Raw genomic sequence first — 24,604 nt, 5'->3', positions numbered from 1 at the left:
GGCCAAGGGGGGGATTAGCAGCAATCTTCCACTCCAGCTTATTGATTAATCAAAAACCCAGACAGAGCTTTAATTCATTTGAAAGCTTGACTCTTAGTCTTGTCCAGCCAAATTGGAAGTCCCAAAAAACAGTTTTATTTGTTGTTATCTATCGTCCACCCGGTCGTTACTGTGAGTTTCTCTGTGAATTTTCAGACCTTTTGTCTGACTTAGTGCTTAGCTCAGATAAGATAATTATAGTGGGCAATTTTAACATCCACATAGATGCTGAGAATGACAGCCTCATCACTGCATTTAATCTATTATTAGACTCAATTGGCTTTGCTCAAAATGTAAATGAGTCCACCCACCACTTTAACCATACTTTAGATCTTGTTCTGACTTATGGTATGGAAATTGAAGACTTAACAGTATTCCCTGAAAACCCCCCTGTGTCTGATTATTTCTTAATAACATTTACATTTACTTTAATCGACTACCCAGCAGTGGGGAATAAGTTTCATTACAGTAGAAGTCTTTCGGAAAGCACTGTAACTAGGTTTAAGGATACGATTCCTTCTTTATGTTCTCCAATGCCATATACCAACACAGTGCAGAGTAGCTACCTAAACTCTGTGAGTGAGATAGATTATCTCGTCAATAGTTTTACATCCTCATTGAGCACAACTTTGGATGCTGTAGCTCCTCTGAAAAAGAGAGCCTTAAATCAGAAGTGCCTGACTCCGTGGTATAACTCACAAACTCGCAGCTTAAAGCAGATAACCCGTAAGTTGGAGAGGAAATGGTGTCTCACTAATTTAGAAAATCTTCACTTAGCCTGGAAAAAGAGTCTGTTGCTCTATAAAAAAGCCCTCCATAAAGCTGGGACATCTTACTACTCATCACTAATTGACGAAAATAAGAACAACCCCAGGTTTCTTTTCAGCACTGTAGCCAGGCTGACAAAGAGTCAGAGCTCTATTGAGCTGAGTATTCCGTTAACTAGTAATGACTTCATGACTTTCTTTGCTAATAAAATTTTAACTATTAAAGAAAAAATTACTCATAACCATCCCAAAGACATATTGTTATCTTTGGCTGCTTTCAGTAATGCTGGTATTTGGTTAGACTCTTTCTCGCCGATTGTTCTGTCTGAGTTATTTTCATTAGTTACTTCCTCCATCCCATCAACATGTCTATTAGACCCCATTCCTACCAGGCTGCTCAAGGAAGCCCTACCATTAATTAATGCTTCGATCTTAAATATGATCAATCTATCTTTATTAGTTGGCTATGTACCACAGGCTTTTAAGGTGGCAGTAATTAAACCATTACTTTAAAAGCCATCACTTGACCCAGCTATCTTAGCTAATTATAGGCCAATCTCCAACCTTCCTTTTCTCTCAAAAATTCTTGAAAGGGTAGTTGTAAAACAGCTAACTGATCATCTGCAGAGGAATGGTCTTTTTGAAGAGTTTCAGTCAGGTTTTAGAATTCATCATAGTACAGAAACAGCATTAGTGAAGGTTACAAATGATCTTCTTATGGCCTTAGACAGTGGACTCATCTCTGTGCTTGTCCTGTTAGACCTCAGTGCTGCTTTTGATACTGTTGACCATAAAATTTTATTACAGAGATTAGAGCATGCCATAGGTATTAAAGGCACTGTGCTGCGGTGGTTTGAATCATATTTATCTAATAGATTACAATTTGTTCATGTAAATGGGGAGTCTTCTTCACAGACTAAGGTTAATTATGGAGTTCCACAAGGTTCTGGGCTAGGACCAATTTGATTCACTTTATACATGTTTCCCTTAGGCAGTATTATTAGACGGCATTGCTTAAATTTTCATTGTTACGCAGATGATACCCAGCTTTATCTATCCATGAAGCCAGAGGACACACACCAGTTAGTTAAACTGCAGGAATGTCTTACAGACATAAAGACATGGATGACCTCTAATTTTCTGCTTTTAAATTCAGATAAAACTGAAGTTATTGTACTTGGCCCCACAAATCTTAGAAACATGGTGTCTAACCAGATCCTTACTCTGGATGGCATTACCATGACCTCTAGTAATACTGTGAGAAGTCATTGGAGTCATTTTTGATCACGATATGTCCTTCAATGCGCATATTAAGCAAATATGTAGGACTGCTTTTTTGCATTTGCGCAATATCTCTAAAATTAGAAAGGTCTTGTCTCAGAGTGATGCTGAAAAACTAATTCATGCATTTATTTCCTCTAGGCTGGACTATTGTAATTCATTATTATCAGGTTGTCCTAAAAGTTCCCTGAAAAGCCTTCAGTTAATTCAAAATGCTGCAGCTAGAGTACTGACGGGGACTAGAAGGAGAGAGCATATCTCACCCATATTGGCCTCTCTTCATTGGCTTCCTGTTAATATCTAGAATAGAATTTAAAATTCTTCTTCTTACTTATAAGGTTTTGAATAATCAGGTCCCATCTTATCTTAGGGACCTCATAGTAGCATATCACCCCAATAGAGCGAAACGCTCTGACTGCAGGCTTACTTGTAGTTCCTAGGGTTTTTAAGAGTAGAATGGGGCAGAGCCTTCAGCTTTCAGGCTCCTCTCCTGTGGAACCAGCTCCCAATTCGGATCAGGGAGACAGACACCCTCTCTACTTGTAAGATTGGCTTAAAACTTTCCTTTTTGCTAAAGCTTATAGTTAGGGCTGGATCAGATGACCCTGAACCATCCCTTAGTTATGCTGCTATAGACTTAGACTGCTGGGGGGTTCCCATGATGCACCCAGTGTTTCTTTCTCTTTTTGCTCTGTATGCACCACTCTGCATTTAATCATTAGTGATTGATCTCTGCTCCCAACCAGTCCCAGCAGAAGACTGCCCCTCCCTGAGCCTGGTTCTGCTGGAGGTTTCTTCCTGTTAAAAGGGAGTTTTTCCTTCCCCCTGTCGCCAAGTGCTTGCTCACAGCGGGTCGTTTTGACCGTTGGGATTTTTCTGTAATTGTTGTATGGCTTTTGCCTTACAATATAAAGCGACTTGGGGCAACTGTTTGTTGTGATTTGGCGCTATATAAATAAAATTGATTTGATTTGATTTATAATAGAAGATATACCTTAGTGAATTTTCATGTATATTTAGATTGTGTTGTGTGGAGTGTGCAGGGTATGGATCAGCTCTCTGCCTTTTTTTTTCTGTGAAATTTCATTCCATATTTTTTCTTATCCACATCACCACATCCAGTGTGATTGGTCCTGATAAATATCTTCACACATGATTAGAAGTATGGGTGAAGTGCATGTGTTCTCACCACACATCCATCCTTGTTAAATACCAGTTCATGTGCAGGAAACTGCATATGCATTGTTTTTGTGCCTACACATTTATACATACTGGAGAGCTCAATGGCCCCACACGGCACACGCTAATTCCTGAAAGAAGGGAAAAAAGTAAAAAAGTCACAATTCGTTGAGAAATGTGGACGAACGAGCTTTATCACCGAATAGCCTGTGAAGCAAAAGTGCAGAAGGAACGAAAGAGGAAGAAAACAAAAGCAAAACTAACGTTGATCTCGACGCTTTAAACGAAACGCGCCTGGGGCCACAGCTGGAGCAGTGTGTGTCTGCATTGCTGCGTTCCAGGACTCTGCGCTGGGACGGAGCTCATAGCGCCTGAGTCCTGGAGAAACTGCAAACAGAAGCTGTGGAGATCTGTATGCACGTCGGTGGACCACCTGCTCTGGTTCCTCGTCCAGAACAAAAGAGGGATCATTTCCTTCATCAGAATCCTCGCTGTCTGTCGACATACTGCGTGATCCATCTTGCTCCAATTAAAAAAAAAAAAAAAACCTCTGTTGTGCCGTGGTGCTGATCAGTCACTGTATTATATTACTAAGCTTATATATATTGATTTGCAACAGAAAACTGTCAAAAGGGGGAATAAATATAAATGTAAAGATGATTGAATATATCAGAGCAGTAAATTGATCAGTGCATGTGAACGCGCATTGATTCCCCATGTGGGCTGCTTTCAACCAGCTGCAGCTGATCCACAACATGAATTCTGCCTTCCAGAACAGCTCTTTATATAATCATTTGAATCATCTACCTGTTGCCACATGTACACAAGGGCTGGATTGTCATTCCTACACTCATATTGTTATGTTTAATAAAAAATAATAATAAGCGCATCCAGCAGCTGCTGTTGCCGTTGCATTCAAGTACCATCGGAAATTACACAACTTTTTTGTTGTTTCAAAGTCAGCAGTTGCTTGTGGTAAAATAATTGTATCCACACAAAAGATAAATTTTTCCCTATATAAGGTGGCTGAGCCCAGTGAAGCTGACCCCTCCAGCCAGATAAAAAAAAAATTCAAGCAAGCAGGCTGAGTTTGCCCTGTAATTTCCGACAGTACATGAACGCAGCAGCAGCCTCAGTGCTCACAAACCGGCTTCTAAACGGTGTGAAAACATTCAGCTGGTCGAACGAAGTCAAACTACACAATAATGTGACAAAAACTAAACAAACGATTAAAAGACGTCAAGAACAATAGCAAAATGAAACATGGACGAATTGAGGTTTTCGTTGCCCTTCGTTCAAATTTTTCAGCAGTTTAAAAATCCTGACGAAGCGCCAGCTGCAGGAACGAAGCTGCGCGAAGGTTAAATGATGTCAGCGAAAGTCCAGATTTCTTGTTTCGTTAGGGCTTCGTTGCCCTTCATTAAGTGCCGTGTGACCGGGCCACAGGGTGTCTTTAAAAATAGAGGTTTCAGAGGTTTCAATAGAGGTTTGTAACCAAACGATTCCACAAGGAACAAAAGTGCAGTCACACCAACACGGCATATTCTTTTGTCTTTTCCGTGATCCCAGTTTGGATCTGTTCTCATTTTACGGTGCTGTGGAGGGCTTGTGGGCCTGTGATATTTGTTTGCATGTGCAGTTAGTTGTATTTATTGAACATGAAAATACCACAAAGATATGACCGGGGGGGGGGGGGGGGGGGGTGGATGCTGATTGCATTTACAGTTGTACACAATCATTTTCATAAACGAATGAAACTGGATGAGATCATCTGAACGTTGTTTGTGCTTCAGCATCACTTTCTATAGAGGTTGTTTTCAGGGTGGAGATCAGAGAAATTAGAGGCACAATTAACTATTTAAAAGGTTTTCTAGAGGAAATGAGCAGTTGCCTGCTGCACAGATGGCTGTGCAGATAGAACAGGGACTGTTTGAAGTGAACACTGATCAAATTAAATCTGGTGGTATGGCTCCACGAGCTGGATCTGACTGAATGAATTAAGAACATGAAACGCAATTGCCAGCAAAAATACGCCTTAAAAACCCTGACAGTGTCAATCTACATTAGCCATATTCCTCAAAAACAAACTTACAGTAGTGTTCAGAATAATAGCAGTGCTATGTGACTAAAAAAATTGAATCCAGGTTTTGAGTATATTTCTTATTGTTACATGGGAAACAAGGTACCAGTAGATTCAGTAGATTCTCACAAATCCAACAAGAGCAAGCATTCATGATATGCACACTCTTAAGGCTATGAAATTGGGCTATTAGTAAAAAAAAAAGTAGAAAAGGGGGTGTTCACAATAATAATAGTGTGGCATTCAGTCGGTGAGTTTGTCAATTTTGTGGAACAAACAGATGTGAATCAGGTGTCCCCTATTTAAGGATGAAGCCAGCACCTGTTGAACATGCTTTTCTCTTTGAAAGCCTGAGGAAAATGGGACGTTCAAGACATTGTTCAGAAGAATCAAATCAAATCAATTTTATTTATATAGCGCCAAATCACAACAAACAGTTGCCCCAAGGCGCTTTATATTGTAAGGCAAGGCCATACAATAATTACGGAAAAACCCCAACGGTCAAAACGACCCCCTGTGAGCAAGCACTTCGCAACAGTGGGAAGGAAAAACTCCCTTTTAACAGGAAGAAACCTCCAGCAGAACCAGGCTCAGGGAGGGGCAGTCTTCTGTTGGGACTGGTTGGGGCTGAGGGAGAGAATCAGGAAAAAGACATGTTGTGGAGGGGAGCAGAGATCAATCACTAATGATTAAATTAAAGAAACATTCAGTGCATCACCCCCCAGCAGTCTAAGTCTATAGCAGCATAACTAAGGGATGGTTCAGGGTCACCTGATCCAGCCCTAACTATAAGCTTTAGCAAAAAGGAAAGTTTTAAGCCTAATCTTAAAAGTAGAGAGGGTGTCTGTCTCCCTGATCTGAATTGGGAGCTGGTTCCAGAGGAGAGGAGCCTGAAAGCTGAAGGCTCTGCCTCCCATTCTACTCTTACAAACCCTAGGAACTACAAGTAAGCCTGCTGTCTGAGAGCGAAGCGCTCTATTGGGGTGATATGGTACTATGAGGTCCCTAAGATAAGATGGGACCTGATTATTCAAACCCTTATAAGTAAGAAGAAGAATTTTAAATTCTATTCTAGAATTAACAGGAAGCCAATGAAGAGAGGCCAATATGGGTGAGATATGCTCTCTCCTTCTAGTCCCCGTTAGCACTCTAGCTGCAGCATTTTGAATTAACTGAAGGCTTTTCAGGGAACTTTTAGGACAACCTGATAATAATGAATTACAATAGTCCAGCCTAGAGGAAATAAATGCATGAATTAGTTTTTCAGCATCACTCTGAGACAAGACCTTTCTAATTTTAGAGATATTGCGCAAATGCAAAAAAGCAGTCCTACATATTTGTTTAATATGCGCATTGAATGACATATCCTCATCAAAAATGACTCCAAGATTTCTCACAGTATTACTAGAGGTCAGGGTAATGCCATCCAGAGTAAGGATCTGGTTAGACACCATGTTTCTAAGATTTGTGGGGCCAAGTACAATAACTTCAGTTTTATGAGTTTAAAAGCAGGAAATTAGAGGTCATCCATGTCTTTATGTCTGTAAGACAATCCTGCAGTTTAGCTAATTGGTGTGTCCCCTCTGGCTTCATGGATAGATAAAGCTGGGTATCATCTGCGTAACAATGAAAATTTAAGCAATGCCGTGTAATAATACTGCCTAAGGGAAGCATGTATAAAGTGAATAAAATTGGTCCTAGCACAGAACCTTGTGGAACTCCATAATTAACCTTAGTCTGTGAAGAAGATTCCCCATTTACATGAACAAATTGTAACCTATTAGATAAATATGATTCAAACCACCGCAGCGCAGTGCCTTTAATACCGATGGCATGCTCTAATCTCTGTAATAAAATTTTATGGTCAACAGTATCAAAAGCAGCACTGAGGTCTAACAGAACAAGCACAGAGATGAGTCCACTGTCTGAGGCCATAAGAAGATCATTTGTAACCTTCACTAATGCTGTTTCTGTACTATGATGAATTCTAAAACCTGACTGAAACTCTACAAATAGACCATTCCTCTGCAGATGATCAGTTAGCTGTTTTACAACTACCCTTTCAAGAATTTTTGAGAGAAGAGGAACAAGCAACAAGTACTGTATTTTCTGGAGTATAAGTGGAGGTTTTTTTGACTAGTTTGGGAGGCCCTGCAACTTGTATATAGAAAAATCACGAGTTTATTCATAATAATAATTACATTAGCTATCGATGTGGGACTTTCACAGGAATCAAAGCACTCAACAAAATCAACTCTGATAATAAAATAAATGCCAATAATAAGCAGTACACTACAACAGTGCACAAAAATTCCAAATTAATGATCTGATAATACTGAAAAAATGTCTGATTTATACTCCAGTGCAGCTTATATATGGGTTTTTCCTCCTCAAGAGGCCTTTTTAACAGGTGCGACTGTACTCCGGAAAATATGGTAGTTGCGTGTCATTGTAGTTACATATTAACAGTCACAATTTCAAAAAGCTAAAGCGACAGCTATGTAGTTGTTTGTGGACTGCATCAGTGTTATCACATTGCTGTATCAACTTCACCCTTGTTTTTTCCTCATTGCAGGAGGATCACTCAGCAGCGTGTGCATGAAGACGAGCAGCAGGCAGCAATGGTAAGATGCAGAAAAAAGTTGTAAAAGGCTGAAAAAACACACACCTGCACCCATGAATGTTTGGACATTAACAAAATGATTTTACTGGTGTACTGCAGCACTTTGGAGTTGAAAGCATATAATGAAAGCGTGCTGAGGAACACCAAAATGCTCACAAGTCTGTGGATGACAAGTGTCATTCATTCATTTTCTGCCGCTTTTACGTGTCACGGTGGCAGCAGACCAAACAGCTCATCCCACACTACCCTAACCTCAGCTAAGTCCTCTAACTGTGGCGTTCTTAAACTGTCTAGGAAATGTAATCTCTTCAGTATGTCCTGGGTCTTCCCCTGGGGCCTCCTCCCAGTTGGATGTATCTGGAAGGCCTACCTAGGTAAACGGCCCAGGGACCTCCTCACCAGATGCCCAAACCACCTGTGGCGGAGGGAAAAACTTAATTTTTTTGTCTGGTGAGGAGACAAGTATCCAGTACGGATAAAGCATTTTTGACGAGCACGAGCATGATCCGAATAAAACTCATCAATATCTGTGCTCGTGCTGAAGGAAAATTCTCATTGGCTAACTGACTGTCTTCACAGCGCCCGCTCTGCCTCATGTTGCTCTGTCAGTACTCTTGCCCAGCTTAAGTTTGCTTCAGCTCGCCTCTTTTTCGGTTTGTCTGATATTTAATGTTATTCGGTGAACTTGTTTCGTGTCATACGCGGTGCTTTTAATAAGACAGAGCTGAAAATGGCTCCTGCCACGGTGGTCACAGCCTCCAGTCGGGTTATTTATTTATTTAACCGTTTGTTTGCTCTTCATTTGGTTTGGTGATATAAAGTTAGTTGGAAAACTTTGCTCGTACTGAACGCGGTGCTTTTGAGAAGAATACAGTAAACAACGCTGACATATTATTTCCCCGTTTGCCATCACTGGATGTTTGCATGAATCCCTAAGTTCACACAGATCATGAAAAAAATAAACAGTCTTACAGACCACTTACACACATACACACATGTAGCTGAACACACAAAGTAGCCTATATTAATATTTTTATTGAACATGGCTGCATGCAGTATCTGATACTTTCTCACTGCAGTTCATAAAAATAAGTTGGTCAGTTGAACAACCTCTCTGTCTCCCTCTCACACACACAGACACAGACACCTACACCTTAATCAGTATTGTTTAACTTTGTGTGGAAAAAAATGCCAAGAACGTCACACGGCACACAACGATTCCTGAACGAAGGGAAAAAGTTAAAAAGTCACAATTCATTGAGAAAAGGTGGACGAAAGAGCTTTTATCACCGAACAGTCTGCGAAGCAAGAGCGCAAAAGGGACGAAAGAGGAAATAACGCACCTGGAGCCACAGCTGGAGCAGTGTATGTCTGCGTCTCTGCGTTCCAGGACTCGGCGCTGGGATGGAGCTCATAGCGCCTGAGTCCTGGAGAAACTGCAAACAGAATCTGTCGAGATCTGTTCACACGTTGGTGGACCACCTGCTCTGGTTCCTCGTCCAGAACAAAAGAGGGATCATGTCCTTCATTATCAGAATCCACACTGTCTGTTGACACGCTGCGCGCTCCCTCTTCCTCCAATTTAAGAAAAAAAAAAGAAAAAAAGTGCGCCATGGTCACTGCTGTATCACTGTATTATGTTCTAAGCCATATATATTTATTTATAACAGAAAACTGTCAAAAGGGAGAATAAATATAAATATAAGTGTAAAGATGTTTGAATATATCAGAACACTAAATTAATCAGTACGTGTGCATTGACTCACATGTGCGGTTATTCCACCAACTGATCACTGATCCACAACGTGAATTCTGTCTTCCAGAACAGCTCTTTATATCATCATTTTGATTCATCTACCTGTTGCCACATGTACAGAAGGACTGGATTGTCATTCCTACACTCAGATTGTTATATTTAATAAAAATAAAAAGCGCACACAGGAACTCCTGCTGCCGCTGATGCTGCATTCAAGTACCGTCGGAAATTACACAACTTTTTTGTTGTTTCAAATTCAACAGTTGCTTGTGGCAAAATAATTAATTATATCCACACAAAAGATTAATTCTGGCCTATGTAAAGTGCCTGAACCCATTGGACCTCTCCCCCCCCTACACACACACACACACAGATCAAAAAAATTCAAGCAAGCAGGCTGAGTTTGCCCTGTAATTCCCGATGTACATGGACGCAGCAGCAGCCTCAGCGCTCACAAACCGGCTTCTGCGCTGTGTGAAAACGTTCAGCTGCTCCAACGAAGTCAAATTAAACAATAACGTCACAAAAACTACACAAAAGAAAGTACAACTACCCTTTCAAGAATTTTTGAGTGAAAAGGAAGGTTGGAGATTGGCATATAATTAGCTAAGATAGCTGGGTCAAGTGATGGCTTTTTAAGTAATGGTTTAATTACTGCCACCTTAAAAGCCTGTGGTACATAGCCAACTAATAAAGATAGATTGATCATATTTAAGATCGAAGCATTAATTAATGGTAGGGCTTCCTTGAGCAGCTTGGAAGTAATGGAGTCTAATAGACATGTTGATGGTTTGGAGGAAGTAACTAATGAAAATAACTCAGACAGAACAATCGGAGAGAAAGAGTCTAACCAACTACATCATCTACAATGATCTCCAATGCTTTAAAATGGACAAAAAAAACAGATGTGTGGAAGAAAACGGAAATCAACCATCAAAATGGATAGAAGAATAACCAGAATGGCAAAGGCTCACCCATTGAGCAACTCCAGGATGATCAAAGACAGTCTGGAGTTACCTGTAAGTGCTGTGACAGAAGACGCCTGTGTGAAGCTAATTTATTTGCAAGAATCCCCCGCAAAGTCCCTCTGTTAAATAAAAGACGTGTAGAAGAGGTTACAATTTGCCAAAGAACACATCAACTGGCCTAAAGAGAAATGGGGGAATATTTTGTGGACTGATGAGAGTAAAATTGTTCTTTTTGGGTCCAAGGGCTGCAGACAGTTTGTGAGACAACCCCCAAACTCTGAATTCAAGCCACAATTCACAGTGAAGACAGTGAAGCATGGTGGTGTAAGCATCATGATATGGGCATGTTTCTCCTACTATGGTGTTGGGCCTATATATCGCATACCAGGTATCATGGATCAGTTTGGATATGTCAGAATACTTGAAGAGGTCATGTTGCCTTATGCGGAACCTCTTCATCATACATGCCCTTGAAATGGGTGTTTCAACAAGACAATGACCTCAAGCACACTAGTAAATGAGCAAAATCTTGGTTCCAAACCAACAAAATTAATGCCTCGCTGATGTGAAGAAATCATGAAAAACTGTGCTTATACAACTAAATACTAGTTTAGTGATTCACAGGATTGCTAAAAAAGCAGTTTGAACATAATAGTTTTGAGTTTGTAGCATCAACAGCAGATGCTACTGAACACCCCCTTTTCTACTTTTTTTTTATTAATAGCCCAATTTCATAGCCTTAAGAGTGTGCATATCATGAATGCTTGGTCTTGTTGGATTTGTGAGAATCTACTGGTACCTTGTTTCCCATGTAACAATAAGAAATATACTCAAAACCTGGATTAATCTTTTTAGTCACATAGCACTACTATTATTCTGAACACTACTGTATTGTCACAAGATTTTCTAACAGTTTCCAAGCTCATTTGGACTCAGATTTTGTGATGATTCTTGAAAAGGGCAGAGGAAGAATATTGTTAGTTTTTAACACTGAAAGATGCTGTATTGGTGTAAGCTGTAACACCTGGACCCTCATTTTTCACTCTGTGCATAGAAAAGGTTCTAAATGCTGTTGTACAAACAAAATTTAGAATCAATCAATCAATCAATCAATTTTTTTAATATAGCGCCAAATCACAACAAACAGTTGCCCCAAGGCGCTTTATATTGTAAGGCAAGGCCATACAATAATTATGTAAAACCCCAACGGTCAAAACGACCCCCTGTGAGCAAGCACTTGGCTACAGTGGGAAGGAAAAACTCCCTTTTAACAGGAAGAAACCTCCAGCAGAACCAGGCTCAGGGAGGGGCAGTCTTCTGCTGGGACTGGTTGGGGCTGAGGGAGAGAACCAGGAAAAAGACATGCTGTGGAGGGGAGCAGAGATCGATCACTAATGATTAAATGCAGAGTGGTGCATACAGAGCAAAAAGAGAAAGAAACAGTGCATCATGGGAACCCCCCAGCAGTCTACGTCTATAGCAGCATAACTAAGGGATGGTTCAGGGTCACCTGATCCAGCCCTAACTATAAGCTTTAGCAAAAAGGAAAGTTTTAAGCCTAATCTTAAAAGTAGAGAGGGTGTCTGTCTCCCTGATCTGAATTGGGAGCTGGTTCCACAGGAGAGGAGCCTGAAAGCTGAAGGCTCTGCCTCCCATTCTACTCTTACAAACCCTAGGAACTACAAGTAAGCCTGCAGTCTGAGAGCGAAGCGCTCTATTGGGGTGATATGGTACTACGAGGTCCCTAAGATAAGATGGGACCTGATTATTCAAAACCTTATAAGTAAGAAGAAGAATTTTAAATTCTATTCTAGAATTAACAGGAAGCCAATGAAGAGAGGCCAATATGGGTGAGATATGCTCTCTCCTTCTAGTCCCCGTCAGTACTCTAGCTGCAGCATTTTGAATTAACTGAAGGCTTTTTAGGGAACTTTTAGGACAACCTGATAATAATGAATTACAATAGTCCAGCCTAGAGGAAATAAATGCATGAATTAGTTTTTCAGCATCACTCTGAGACAAGACCTTTCTGATTTTAGAGATATTGCGTAAATGCAAAAAAGCAGTCCTACATATTTGTTTAATATGCGCTTTGAATGACATATCCTGATCAAAAATGACTCCAAGATTTCTCACAGTATTACTAGAGGTCAGGGTAATGCCATCCAGAGTAAGGATCTGGTTAGACACCATGTTTCTAAGATTTGTGGGGCCAAGTACAATAACTTCAGTTTTATCTGAGTTTAAAAGCAGGAAATTAGAGGTCATCCATGTCTTTATGTCTGTAAGACAATCCTGCAGTTTAGCTAATTGGTGTGTGTCCTCTGGCTTCATGGATAGATAAAGCTGGGTATCATCTGCGTAACAATGAAAATTTAAGCAATACCGTCTAATAATACTGCCTAAGGGAAGCATATATAAAGTGAATAAAATTGGTCCTAGCACAGAACCTTGTGGAACTCCATAATTAACTTTAGTCTGTGAAGAAGATTCCCCATTTACATGAACAAATTGTAATCTATTAGACAAATATGATTCAAACCACCGCAGCGCAGTGCCTTTAATACCTATGGCATGCTCTAATCTCTGTAATAAAATTTTTTGGTCAACAGTATCAAAAGCAGCACTGAGGTCTAACAGAACAAACACAGAGATGAGTCCACTGTCCGAGGCCATAAGAAGATCATTTGTAACCTTCACTAATGCTGTTTCTGTACTATGATAAATTCTAAAACCTGACTGAAACTCTTCAAATAGACCATTCCTCTGCAGATGACCAGTTAGCTGTTTTACAACTACCCTGTCAAGAATTTTTGAGAGAAAAGGAAGGTTGGAGATTGGCCTATAATTAGCTAAGATAGCTGGGTCAAGTGATGGCTTTTTAAGTAATGGTTTAATTACTGCCACCTTAAAAGCCTGTGGTACATAGCCAACTAACAAAGATAGATTGATCATATTTAAGATCGAAGCATTAAATAATGGTAGGGCTTCCTTGAGCAGCCTGGTAGGAATGGGGTCTAATAAACATGTTGATGGTTTGGATGAAGTAACTAATGAAAATAACTCAGACAGAACAATCGGAGAGAAAGAGTCTAACCAAATACCGGCATCACTGAAAGCAGCCAAAGATAACGATACGTCTTTGGGATGGTTATGAGTAATTTTTTCTCTAATAGTTAAAATTTTGTTAGCAAAGAAAGTCATGAAGTCATTACTAGTTAAAGTTAATGGAATACTCAGCTCAATAGAGCTCTGACTCTTTGTCAGCCTGGCTACAGTGCTGAAAAGAAACCTGGGGTTGTTCTTATTTTCTTCAATTAGTGATGAGTAGAAAGATGTCCTAGCTTTACGGAGGGCTTTTTATAGAGCAACAGACTCTTTTTCCAGGCTAAGTGAAGATCTTCTAAATTAGTGAGACGCCATTTCCTCTCCAACTTACGGGTTATCTGCTTTAAGCTACGAGTTTGTGAGTTATACCACGGAGTCAGACACTTCTGATTTAAAGCTCTCTTTTTCAGAGGAGCTACAGCATCCAAAGTTGTCTTCAATGAGGATGTAAAACTATTGACGAGATACTCTATCTCCCTTACAGAGTTTAGGTAGCTACTCTGCACTGTGTTGTTATATGGCATTAGAGAACATAAAGAAGGAATCATATCCTTAAACCTAGTTACAGCGCTTTCTGAAAGACTTCTAGTGTAATGAAACTTATTCCCTACTGCTGGGTAGTCCATCAGAGTAAATGTAAATGTTATTAAGAAATGATCAGACAGAAGGGAGTTTTCAGGGAATACTGTTAAGTCTTCTATTTCCATACCATAAGTCAGAACAAGATCTAAGATATGATTAAAGTGGTGGGTGGACTCATTTACTTTTTGAGCAAAGCCAATAGAGTCTAATAATAGATTAAATGCAGTGTTGAGGCTGTCATTCTCAGCATCTGTGTGGATGTTAAAATCGCCCACTATAATTATTTTATGTGAGCTAAGCACTAAGTCAGACAAAAGGTCTGAAAATTCACAGAGAAACTCACAGTAACGACCAGGTGGACGATAGATAATAACAAATAAAACTGGTTTTTGGGACTTCCAATTTGGATGGACAAGACTAAGAGACAAGCTTTCAAATGAATTAAAGCTCTGTCTGGGTTTTTGATTAATTAATAAGCTGGAATGGAAGATTGCTGCTAATCCTCCGCCCCTGCCCGTGCTACGAGCATTCTGACAGTTAGTGTGACTCGGGGGTGTTGACTCATTTAAACTAACATATTCATCCTGCTGTAACCAGGTTTCTGTTAGGCAGAATAAATCAATATGTTGATCAATTATTATATCATTTACCAACAGGGACTTAGAAGAGAGAGACCTAATGTTTAATAGACCACATTTAACTGTTTTAGTCTGTGGTGCAGTTGAAGGTGCTATATTATTTTTTCTTTTTGAATTTTTATGCTTAAATAGATTTTTGGTGGTTATTGGTAGTCTGGGAGCAGGCACCGTCTCTACGGGGATGGGGTAATGAGGGGATGGCAGGGGGAGAGAAGCTGCAGAGAGGTGTGTAAGACTACAACTCTGCTTCCTGGTCCCAACCCTGGATAGTCACGGTTTGGAGGATTTAAGAAAATTGGCCAGATTTCTAGAAATGAGAGCTGCTCCATCCAAAGTGGGATGGATGCCGTCTCTCCTAACAAGACCAGGTTTTCCCCAGAAGCTTTGCCAATTATCTATGAAGCCCACCTCATTTTTTGGACACCACTCAGACAGCCAGCAATTCAAGGAGAACATGCGGCTAAACATGTCACTCCCGGTCTGATTGGGGAGGGGCCCAGAGAAAACTACAGAGTCCGACATTGTTTTTGCAAAGTTACACACCGATTTAATGTTAATTTTAGTGACCTCCGATTGGCGTAACCGAGTGTCTTTACTGCCGACGTGAATTACAATCTTACCAAATTTACGCTTAGCCTTAGCCAGCAGTTTCAAATTTCCTTCAATGTCGCCTGCTCTGGCCCCCGGAAGACAATTGACTATGGTTGCTGGTGTCGCTAACTTCACATTTCTCGAAACAGAGTCGCCAATAACCAGAGTTTGATCCTCGGCGGGTGTGTCGTCGAGCGGGGAAAAACGGTTAGAGATGTGAACGGGTTGGCGGTGTACACGGGGCTTCTGTTTAGGGCTATGCTTCCTCCTCACAGTCACCCAGTCAGCCTGCTTTCCCGGCTGCTCGGGATCTGCCAGGGGGGAACTAACGGCGGCTAAGCTACCTTGGTCCACACCGACTACAGGGGCCTGGCTAACTGTAGAATTTTCCACGGTGCGGAATGTCTGTCTTCTTCTGCTTCTTTTTCTTTCGGCTGTTCCCATTAGGGGTCGCCACAGCAGATCAATCATTTCCATCTCACCATGTCCTCTGAATCTTCCTCTGTCACACCAATCACCTGCATGTCCTCCCTCAGCACATCCATAAACCTCTTCTTTGTCTTTTCCCTTCTCCTCCTGCCTGGTGGCTCCATCCTCAGCATCCTTCTCCCTATATACCCTGGGTTGCGCCTCTGTACATGTCCATACCATCTCAATTTCACTTCTCTGACTTTGTCTCCAAACCATCCCACCTGAGCTGTCCCTGTGATATGTTCATTCCTAATCCTGTCCATCCTCGTCTCTCCCAAGGAGAATCGCAATATCTTCAGCTCTGCCTCCTGTCTTTTTGTTAGTGCCACCGTCTCTAAGCTGTACAGCATAGCTGGTCTCACTACTGTCTTGTAAACTTTCCCCTTCACTCTTGCAGATATTTTTTGGTTACAAATCACTCCTGTCATCATTCTCCACCCACTCCACTCTGTCTGCACTCTCTTCTTCACCTCTCTACCACACTTTCCACTACTTTGAACAGTTGACCCCAAATATTTAAACTCATCTACTTTCACCACCTCTACTCCTTGTAACTGCACTGTTCCGCTGGGCTCCCTCTCATTCACACACATGTACTTAGTCTTGTTTCTACTGACTTTTATTCCCCTTCTCTCCACAGCATATCTCCATCTCTCCAGGCTAGACTCAACTTACTCTCTACTGTCACTACAGATCACAATGTTATCTGCAAACATCATAGTCCATGGAGACTCCTGCCTGAGTTCATCCGTCAACCTGTCCATCACCATTGCAAACAAGAAAGGACTCAGAGCTGATCCTTGGTCTAATCCCACCTCCACCTTGAATGTGTTTGTCATTCCTACTGCACAACTCACCACTGTCACACTATCCTTGTCCTGCACTACCCTCACATACGACTCTGCCACTCTAGACTTACTCATACAATGCCAACAACTCTTCTCTTGGCACCCTGTCATAAGCTTTCTCTCAATCCAGAAACATGCAGTGTAACTCCTTCTGACCTTCTCTATACGTCTCTATCAGTACTCAGCAAACATTGCATCTGTAGTGCTCTTTCTTGGCATGAAACCATATTGCTGCTCACAGATCTTCACCTGTTTTCTAAGCCTATCTTCTACTACTCTTTCCCATAACTTTATGCTGTGGCTGATCAGCTCTACTGCAGCTCTGCACATCACCCTTGTTAAATATATGAACCAGCACACTTTGTCTCCACTTCTCAGGCATCCTTTCACTTTCCAAGATTTTATTCAACAATCTGCTTAGAAACTCAACTGCCATCTTTCCTAGACATTTCCATGCCTCCATTGGAATGACATCTGGACCAGCTGCCTTTCCACTCTTCATCCTCTTCATAGCTGCCCTCACTTCATCCTTACTAATCTCTTACACGTCCTGATTTACTCTTTCCACATCATCCAGCCTTTTCTCGCTCTCATTTTCTTCTTTCATCACCTCCTTAGTAAATTCCCTCCACCTTCTCAACACACACTCCTCACTTGTCAGCACATTGCCATCTGTACCCTTTGCCACCCTAACCTGCTGAAGATCCTTTCCAGCTTGGTCCCTTTGTCTGGCCAATTGGTAAAAGTCCTTTTCTCCTTCCTTACTATTCATCTTCTTGTCCAGCTCGCTATATGCCTTTTCCTTAGCTTTTGCCACTTCTCTTTTTGCCTTAGGCTGCATTTCCTTGTACTTGTATTCACTTTCTTCATCTCTCTGACTATCCCAATTCTTTTTTTGCCAACCTCTTTGTAGTTATGCTTTTCTGAACATTTTCTGAACATCTTCATTCCACCACCCAGTCTCCTTGTCTTCCTTCCACTGTCCAGATGTCACACCTAGTAGCTTTCTACTTTTTGCTTATGTATTTTGGATCAAGGATGAACGATGTGAAGACAGAAAGTTGATAGGACAAATATTTATTCTGAGAAATTTGTGATTTTAGCTAACCAGTAAACAATGGGCATTGTGCTGCAATGCACCATGGGAGTTCGGGGTTTCGAGGATTTAAATATTATTGTGGTTTATGTTAGTTTAACAGTGTTCTTGCTGTTGATTTATTGATTTATTGTGATTTTGTAGTTCAATTGATTTAGTCAGTTTAGTAAAGTTTTATGTTGCTATTACCATGAGTGACTTAAGTGTCATGTTGGTACCATGAATGCAGTGTGTAGTGCTTTTAATGTGTTCTGCCACCATCTCTTTGTCAAATTACAAGCACCTGCTTACAAACATTGCAGAAAGACAAAAAGCTGTGCATGCATGCATGTCATTTTGATCATGCACAAGCTGTGAAGAGCTGACATTTGCCCTTTAGATGAACGGTGCCAAAACTGAACAATGATAGGATTAATATTTTTAGAGAAGCTACATATATTAACTAACAACACTGAACAGTGGACATTGATATTTACATTCTGGACTCACACACCAGTAAGTCATCTGTATATTAAAAGCATGAGTGCATGTGCATGTGTGATTTTATGTTGTAAGTTCAATGTAAGTACATAATGTAATTGTAAATAAAAAATACATGGATGACACAAGAAAGTGAAAACACTTATTTCCATTGTGGTCCTTTTAAAAATCAAATGACAAAATAGAAGTAAAAATATAATAATAATAATAATTATTATTATTATTATTATAGTAATACTGATAATAATAGTTATAATAATGATGATGATAATAATAATAGTGTGTATACAAGGTCTATTAGATAATAAACCAACCCTTTTTTTTTTTTAACTATATGGATTTGAATGACGTGCGATTACACCAATCATGCTTGAACCCTCGTGCGCATGCGTGAGTTTTTTCACGTGTGTCTGTGATGTCATTTCCCTGTGGGCAGGCCTCGAGTGAGATGTGGTCCCGCCCTCTCGGCTGAATTCCTTTGTTTCACACGCTGCTCGAGACGGCGCGCGTTGCTTTATCAAAATTTTTTCTGGACCTGTGAGGAATATCCGAGTGGACACTATTCGAGAAATTAAGCTGGTTTTCGGTGAAAAGTTTAACGGCTGATGAGAGATTATGGGGTGTTTCTGTCGGTGTAAGGACTTCCCACGCAGCGGGACGTCGTGCAGCGCTTCCAGGCACCATCGTCGGCCTGTTTCGACCTGAAAACATCCTAATTTAAGGCTTAATTCACCCAGGACGTCGTGAGAGAACAGAGAAGATTCAGAAGAGGCCGGCATGAGGACTTTATGCGGACATTCCACTGTTTAAGGACATTTTGTAATGTAATGAGTCGTTTCCGTGACGACTCGGCAAATCTGTGTGCGCCGCGACAGGAAAAACACCTCCGCGTTGAAAACCATTTGTAAAATTCAGGCGGCTTTTGATGGCTTTCAGCAAGTGAGTAACTGAGAAATTGTTTAACAGCTTGGGCATATTCCAACTTGCCCGTTAAGGTTTCCAACGGAGGTGTTTTTCCTGTCGCGACCCCCCGCGGTCGGGTCCAGCCCGACATGCGACTCTGCCTGCACGTTCTTTCATTACAAAATGTCCGTTAACAATGGAATGTCCGAATAAACTCCTCATGCCGACTTCTTCTGAAAGTTCTCTGTTCTCTGACGACTTCCTGGGTCAACAGAGCCTGAAATGTGGACGTTTTCAACTTGAAACGGCGAGACGCTGCCGCCTCGAAGCGCAGATCGCCGTCAGGCACCGTGGGCCGTCCTTAAAGCGACACTACCAGACCAAAATCTCTCATCAGCCGTTAAAATTTTTACCGAAAACCAGCTGAATTTATCGAATGGTGTCCACTCAGTTGTGCCTTACAGTTTTGAAAAAAATTTTATCAAACAAAGCAGCAGTCTCTGAGCCATTCCTAAACAATGAAAAAATCGACGAGAGGGTGGGCGACTCCTCACTCAGACTGCCCACAGGCGAATGACGTAACCGACAGGCATGAAAAAACTCTTGCATGCCCACGAGGGTTCAAGCATGTCTGATGTAATCACACGTGATTCAAATCCATATGTTTTTTGAAAAAAAAATAATAAGGTCGGATACTTTTCTAATAGACCTCGTATGATAACAAGAACCTAAACAATTTACAAACACATTAAGACAGTCAATTACCATTAAAAATATGTAATTAACAGGAAATAAAAGGGTTGAGTTCTTCTTAAAAGCTGTTGAAGTCTAAAATTCTAAAACATTCTGGACTCACACGGCATTCCAACTCATTATAGAAACTTTGCGTAATTGATTATCGCCCTTGGAAAATGTCAGCTACTTATTTTGTAAACACTACCCAATCTAGAGCCCATGGATCCCCACGGGCAACACACTAGTTATTATTAATAATGAACACATGAGTTTTCAGTATATAATTCAAAGGAGCCGGGGGGAGGGGGGGCATATTCAGGAAAATACAATAATCATAATAATAGCAGTAATGCTGTTGAAGTTAGAGGAAGGATTCTGTCTTGGAAGCTGGAGCTCTAAAGATGTGCACACTTAAGTACTGTGAGACGTTTTTGATTAGAAGCAGGATGAGAAAGGAATGTCCTCGGGAAAGATGTAACCCTCCAAAATCTTTACTGTTTGTTTCAACAGACTGAAGCTGCAGCCAGCAGCAACCGTGCAAGATGGACAGAAGGACGAAGAACAGTGGAGGACGAGGAACTGACACAGACGACCTCATTGCTTGTCCTGGTGTCATTGTGGTGACACGCACACGGCACAGCTCTGAAAAAAAACATTAGAGGATTGTGGGAAGCAGGCGGAGGGACTGTGTTTTTGCCCACAGCCTTGGTCTCTTTCAGCTTCATGTTCTGTGTGTTACGATGATGTTTGTCTCAGTCTAATTCAGATGAACTCATCGCAGCAAAGATTCCCATCAGTTTATTTGTCAGAACTACCAGAAAACTTTCACGTGTTCTCCCAGTGGGTGATTATGTTGACCTGGGCGTGTCTTCATCCGCACAATAATTAGTGCTTATTGAAATGCACACAGAATAGAGTTTTGCACAGCATCGAAGCCACTCAGCCTCTCAGAGCAAACCACATGCTCAGAACTTGCTCTGCAATAAAGCTAGAAACCTTCCACAGAGAAACTACCTGCCAAGCATGGCAGCAACACTCTGCCAGCCCACGGCTGAGCTGTGTGAAGCCACGCAGGTGATGGAAAAACTTCAAGTCAAGTAATCAAATTATCTGCATCTCATTCTGGCCCAAGACCCACTGGATCCTCTCAAAAGTGCAATTTTTACAGTGTGAATATAGTACGGTTTAAAAAAAATGAGCGTATTCTGTAGCGCCTTTAGTCACACGTTGTGAAACCACGTCAAGTTCTGTTCTGTCATTTACATCTTCTTTTTTAAACCTTTTTAAGAATGTGCAAGCTTGATATTTTGTTTCTGATGGATGACCCATCAACCTGCTCCTCTCCAGCTCTCTAACAACATGACATGACAGATGTCTGCACACTCAGGAGGGTTGTGTGTCAGTGTTGATTATCTTAATTTCTGCAGCTAATCAACCCACACCCACTGCAGTCAGGAAGAGGAACCGTGCACAGTTGTTCACCAGTGTGTCCTCCAGTAACGGATGAAATGACAAACGTGTTGTTTCGATCACAGCACCTGACGTACAGTTGTGTTCAAAATAATAGTGTCTTTAAAAAGGGAGTAAAGCTCAAAATCCTTAAAATAGCTTTTATTTGCATACACACAAATTTATTGGGAACACTACATCGCATTGTTATTCCAAATCAAAACATGAAGAACAATTTATCAAATTTGTTATTACTTTACAGAAAGTGAAGAAAAGGAACATTAGGCTGTTTAAAAATAGCAGTGTCTGTGTTTTTCTTTACAAACTCAAGCATTTGATGTATAAACTGAAAAATGCTTATAGATTTATCTTTCCTGTGAATCATTGAAGTAATACTTAGTTGTATAACTGCTGTTTCTGAGAGCTGCTTCACACCTGTGCTGCATGGAGTCAACCAACTTCTGGCACCTGTGAACAGGTATTCCAGTCCAGGATGATCAGACTACATCCCACAATTCCTTTGCATTTCTTGGTTTTGCTTCAGAAACAGCGTTTTTGAGGTCACCCCACAAGTTTTCCATTGGATTAAGGTCCCAGGATTGGGCTGGCCACTCCATAACCTTAATCTTGTTGCTCTGAAACCAAGATGCAGCTCGCTTGCTGGTGTGTTTGGGATTGTTGTCACCCACTGAAAGAGAATTTCCTCCTCAGCATAAAGCAGCATAACTTTTTCAAGTGTTTTTGACGTACTGAAACTGATCCATGATCCCTGGTATGTGATAAATCAGCCCGACGCCATGGAACGAGAAACATCCACATATCATGATGCTCCACCATGCTTCACTGTCTTCACAGTGTACTGTGGCTTGAGTTCAGTCTTTGGGGGTCGTCTGACAAACTGTCTCCAGCCCCTAGACCCAAAAAGAATAACTTTGCTTTCATCTGTCTACAAAATGTTGCAGCGTTTCTCTTTAGTCCAGTCAATGTGTTCCTCAGCAAATTGTAACCTCTTCAGCAAATGTCGTTCCCCCCCCCAACAGTGGGACGCTGCGGGGGCTTCTTGCCAGTTCGCTGCTTTAACGTTTCCTGTAATCTCCCTGGTGACCCCCTGCATTTCCCAGAATGTACCACGGTGCCAGCAGAGTTCTGGCATTTCAAAGTCATGGATGGCGTTGATTCAGCAAGTTCATGAGTGATTATGATGATGACATGTTCTCCCAAGTTGAGAGGGTTAGCTAGAGGAGGTGTAGCACCTGTGATGACTTTCTGCTGTGCCCTGGTGTTGTCTTGTTGTCCATCACAAGGTGTGTTTACATTGTGCCCTAAACTGGAACTCTGCTGAAACCGACCTCTTGCATAAGTCATGGGCCACAAGATCGGGCGAGATTCACAACTGCGAAACAGCGAATAGCTTGGTTTCACATAGGTGTCTTCTAATTGTTACAGTACTCGCAGGTAACTTTAGACCTTTTTTGATCACCCTGGAGCTGATCATTGGCTGAGTCTTTGCCATTCTGGCAATTCTTCGATTCATTTGAATGGCTGTTTTCCGGTTTCTTCCACAACGTTTTGGTTATGGTGCCATTTTAAAGCATTTGAGATCATTTTAGTTGAGCAGTCAGTCATTTTCTGCACTTCTTTATAGGTTTTCCCCTCTCCAGTCAACTTTTTACACACAAACAAAACAGAGTTTCATTACATTACATTACATATCAATCATGAATCAGCTACATTTGACAGAAAAGTCTGCAAATCTTCACAACATGGAGTTGGAAAAGGACTCTCAAATAACCAAATTCATGGAGGAAATTGTACATACTGTATTATTGGTTTGGAGGTAGATAATTGTATGAAGAAGTGGAGCTTGTTGAGGGACAAATTAATCCAGAAAAAAACACTGTTCCTGTGGGAAATTCAATATAGACGCAACAGAGAACATTAAAAGGGTCACATGCACATTGACATCATTGCATGGCCATGGAGTTACAGAGCTGAAGAAGGATAAGTCAGGCTTTAAGATTTTAAGGTATCACTCCACAGCTGACTTAGAAAAAAAAATGACTTGACCAAATGTAACATTTTTAATTCACATAATGCCTGATGCTTTAAGACCAAAAGGAACACATCAATAAAAATTAAGTAACATGATATAAGGTTTGATTACACAATTACATCCTTTATGCTCTCCTATTGACCGTTTTTAAGGTAAAGTTGTACTTTCGGTCAAATTTCACAAATTTGGATCCACTCCAAGAAAAAAAAAAACATAGGCCTATAAACCTCACCACGCTGCATGCTTTAGCCAAATTTCAAGTCAATCAGTTGAAAAATATTCCAAATCTAAGGTGAACAAGCAGACAGACAAATATATAAACAAACGAGACAGACAGACAAACAGAGGTGAAAACACAACTTCCACCCAACTTCGTTGGCGGTGGTAAAAATGCAGTCACTGCTTTTTTATTTATTTATTTTTTGAACAGCCAAATATTACCTTTTTTTTATTTTCTGTAAATTAATAACCAATTTGCTAAATTTTTCTTCAACTTTTGGATTAGGATGTGTTGTGTTCCCAATGCATTTGTGTGTATGGAAATGAAAGCTATTTTAAGGATTTTGAGCTTTGCTACAATTTTGAACACAGCTGTATGTCTCTCTGGAGGATCCTTTGGTACTGTTGGAATGCATTCATATCAGGTCAATAGTTACTTCTGAGCTGGTTATTCTAAATGAGATACGGAGAACCAAAGGACAACCATCATGGCAACATTCTACCAATATGAGCTTTATAGTAGACAACCAGACAAAAGCCTCTCCTCAGTAAGACACATGAAAACTTTGTACAGCCTCTGCTTGGAGTTTGGAGGAGAAAAGACCCCCTCCTTATTGTTTTTTTTGTTTGTTTGTTTGTTTTTTTGTTTGTTTGTTTTACATCATGTGGATGCAGATGCGTCTGTAAATGTGGTGGACAGTTGTGATTAACACACATGGGCGAGACCACTGCAACTGG

General features: G+C 40.8%; 1 protein-coding gene across 3 annotated transcripts in view; it reads left to right on the top strand.

Annotated features, from left to right (window-relative positions):
• ccdc9 (coiled-coil domain containing 9) overlaps positions 1 to 23,867 on the top strand; it is a 140,322-nt gene extending 116,455 nt beyond the window's left edge. For all 3 annotated transcript variants that reach the window (XM_034168658.1, XM_034168660.1, XM_034168657.1), the window contains exons 14-15: positions 7,922 to 7,970; positions 20,656 to 23,867. In XM_034168658.1, the coding sequence (XP_034024549.1) occupies positions 7,922 to 7,970; position 20,656 (50 nt within the window). In that variant the 3' untranslated portion in view covers positions 20,657 to 23,867. The remainder of the gene's footprint in view (positions 1 to 7,921; positions 7,971 to 20,655) is intronic.
• The last annotated feature ends 737 nt before the right edge of the window (positions 23,868 to 24,604 follow it).

The sequence above is a fragment of the Thalassophryne amazonica genome, chromosome 4 (genome assembly GCF_902500255.1).
Source record: "Thalassophryne amazonica chromosome 4, fThaAma1.1, whole genome shotgun sequence".
Classification (NCBI taxonomy): Eukaryota; Metazoa; Chordata; class Actinopteri; order Batrachoidiformes; family Batrachoididae; genus Thalassophryne; species Thalassophryne amazonica.
This window is presented reverse-complemented; position numbering and strand designations above follow the sequence as displayed.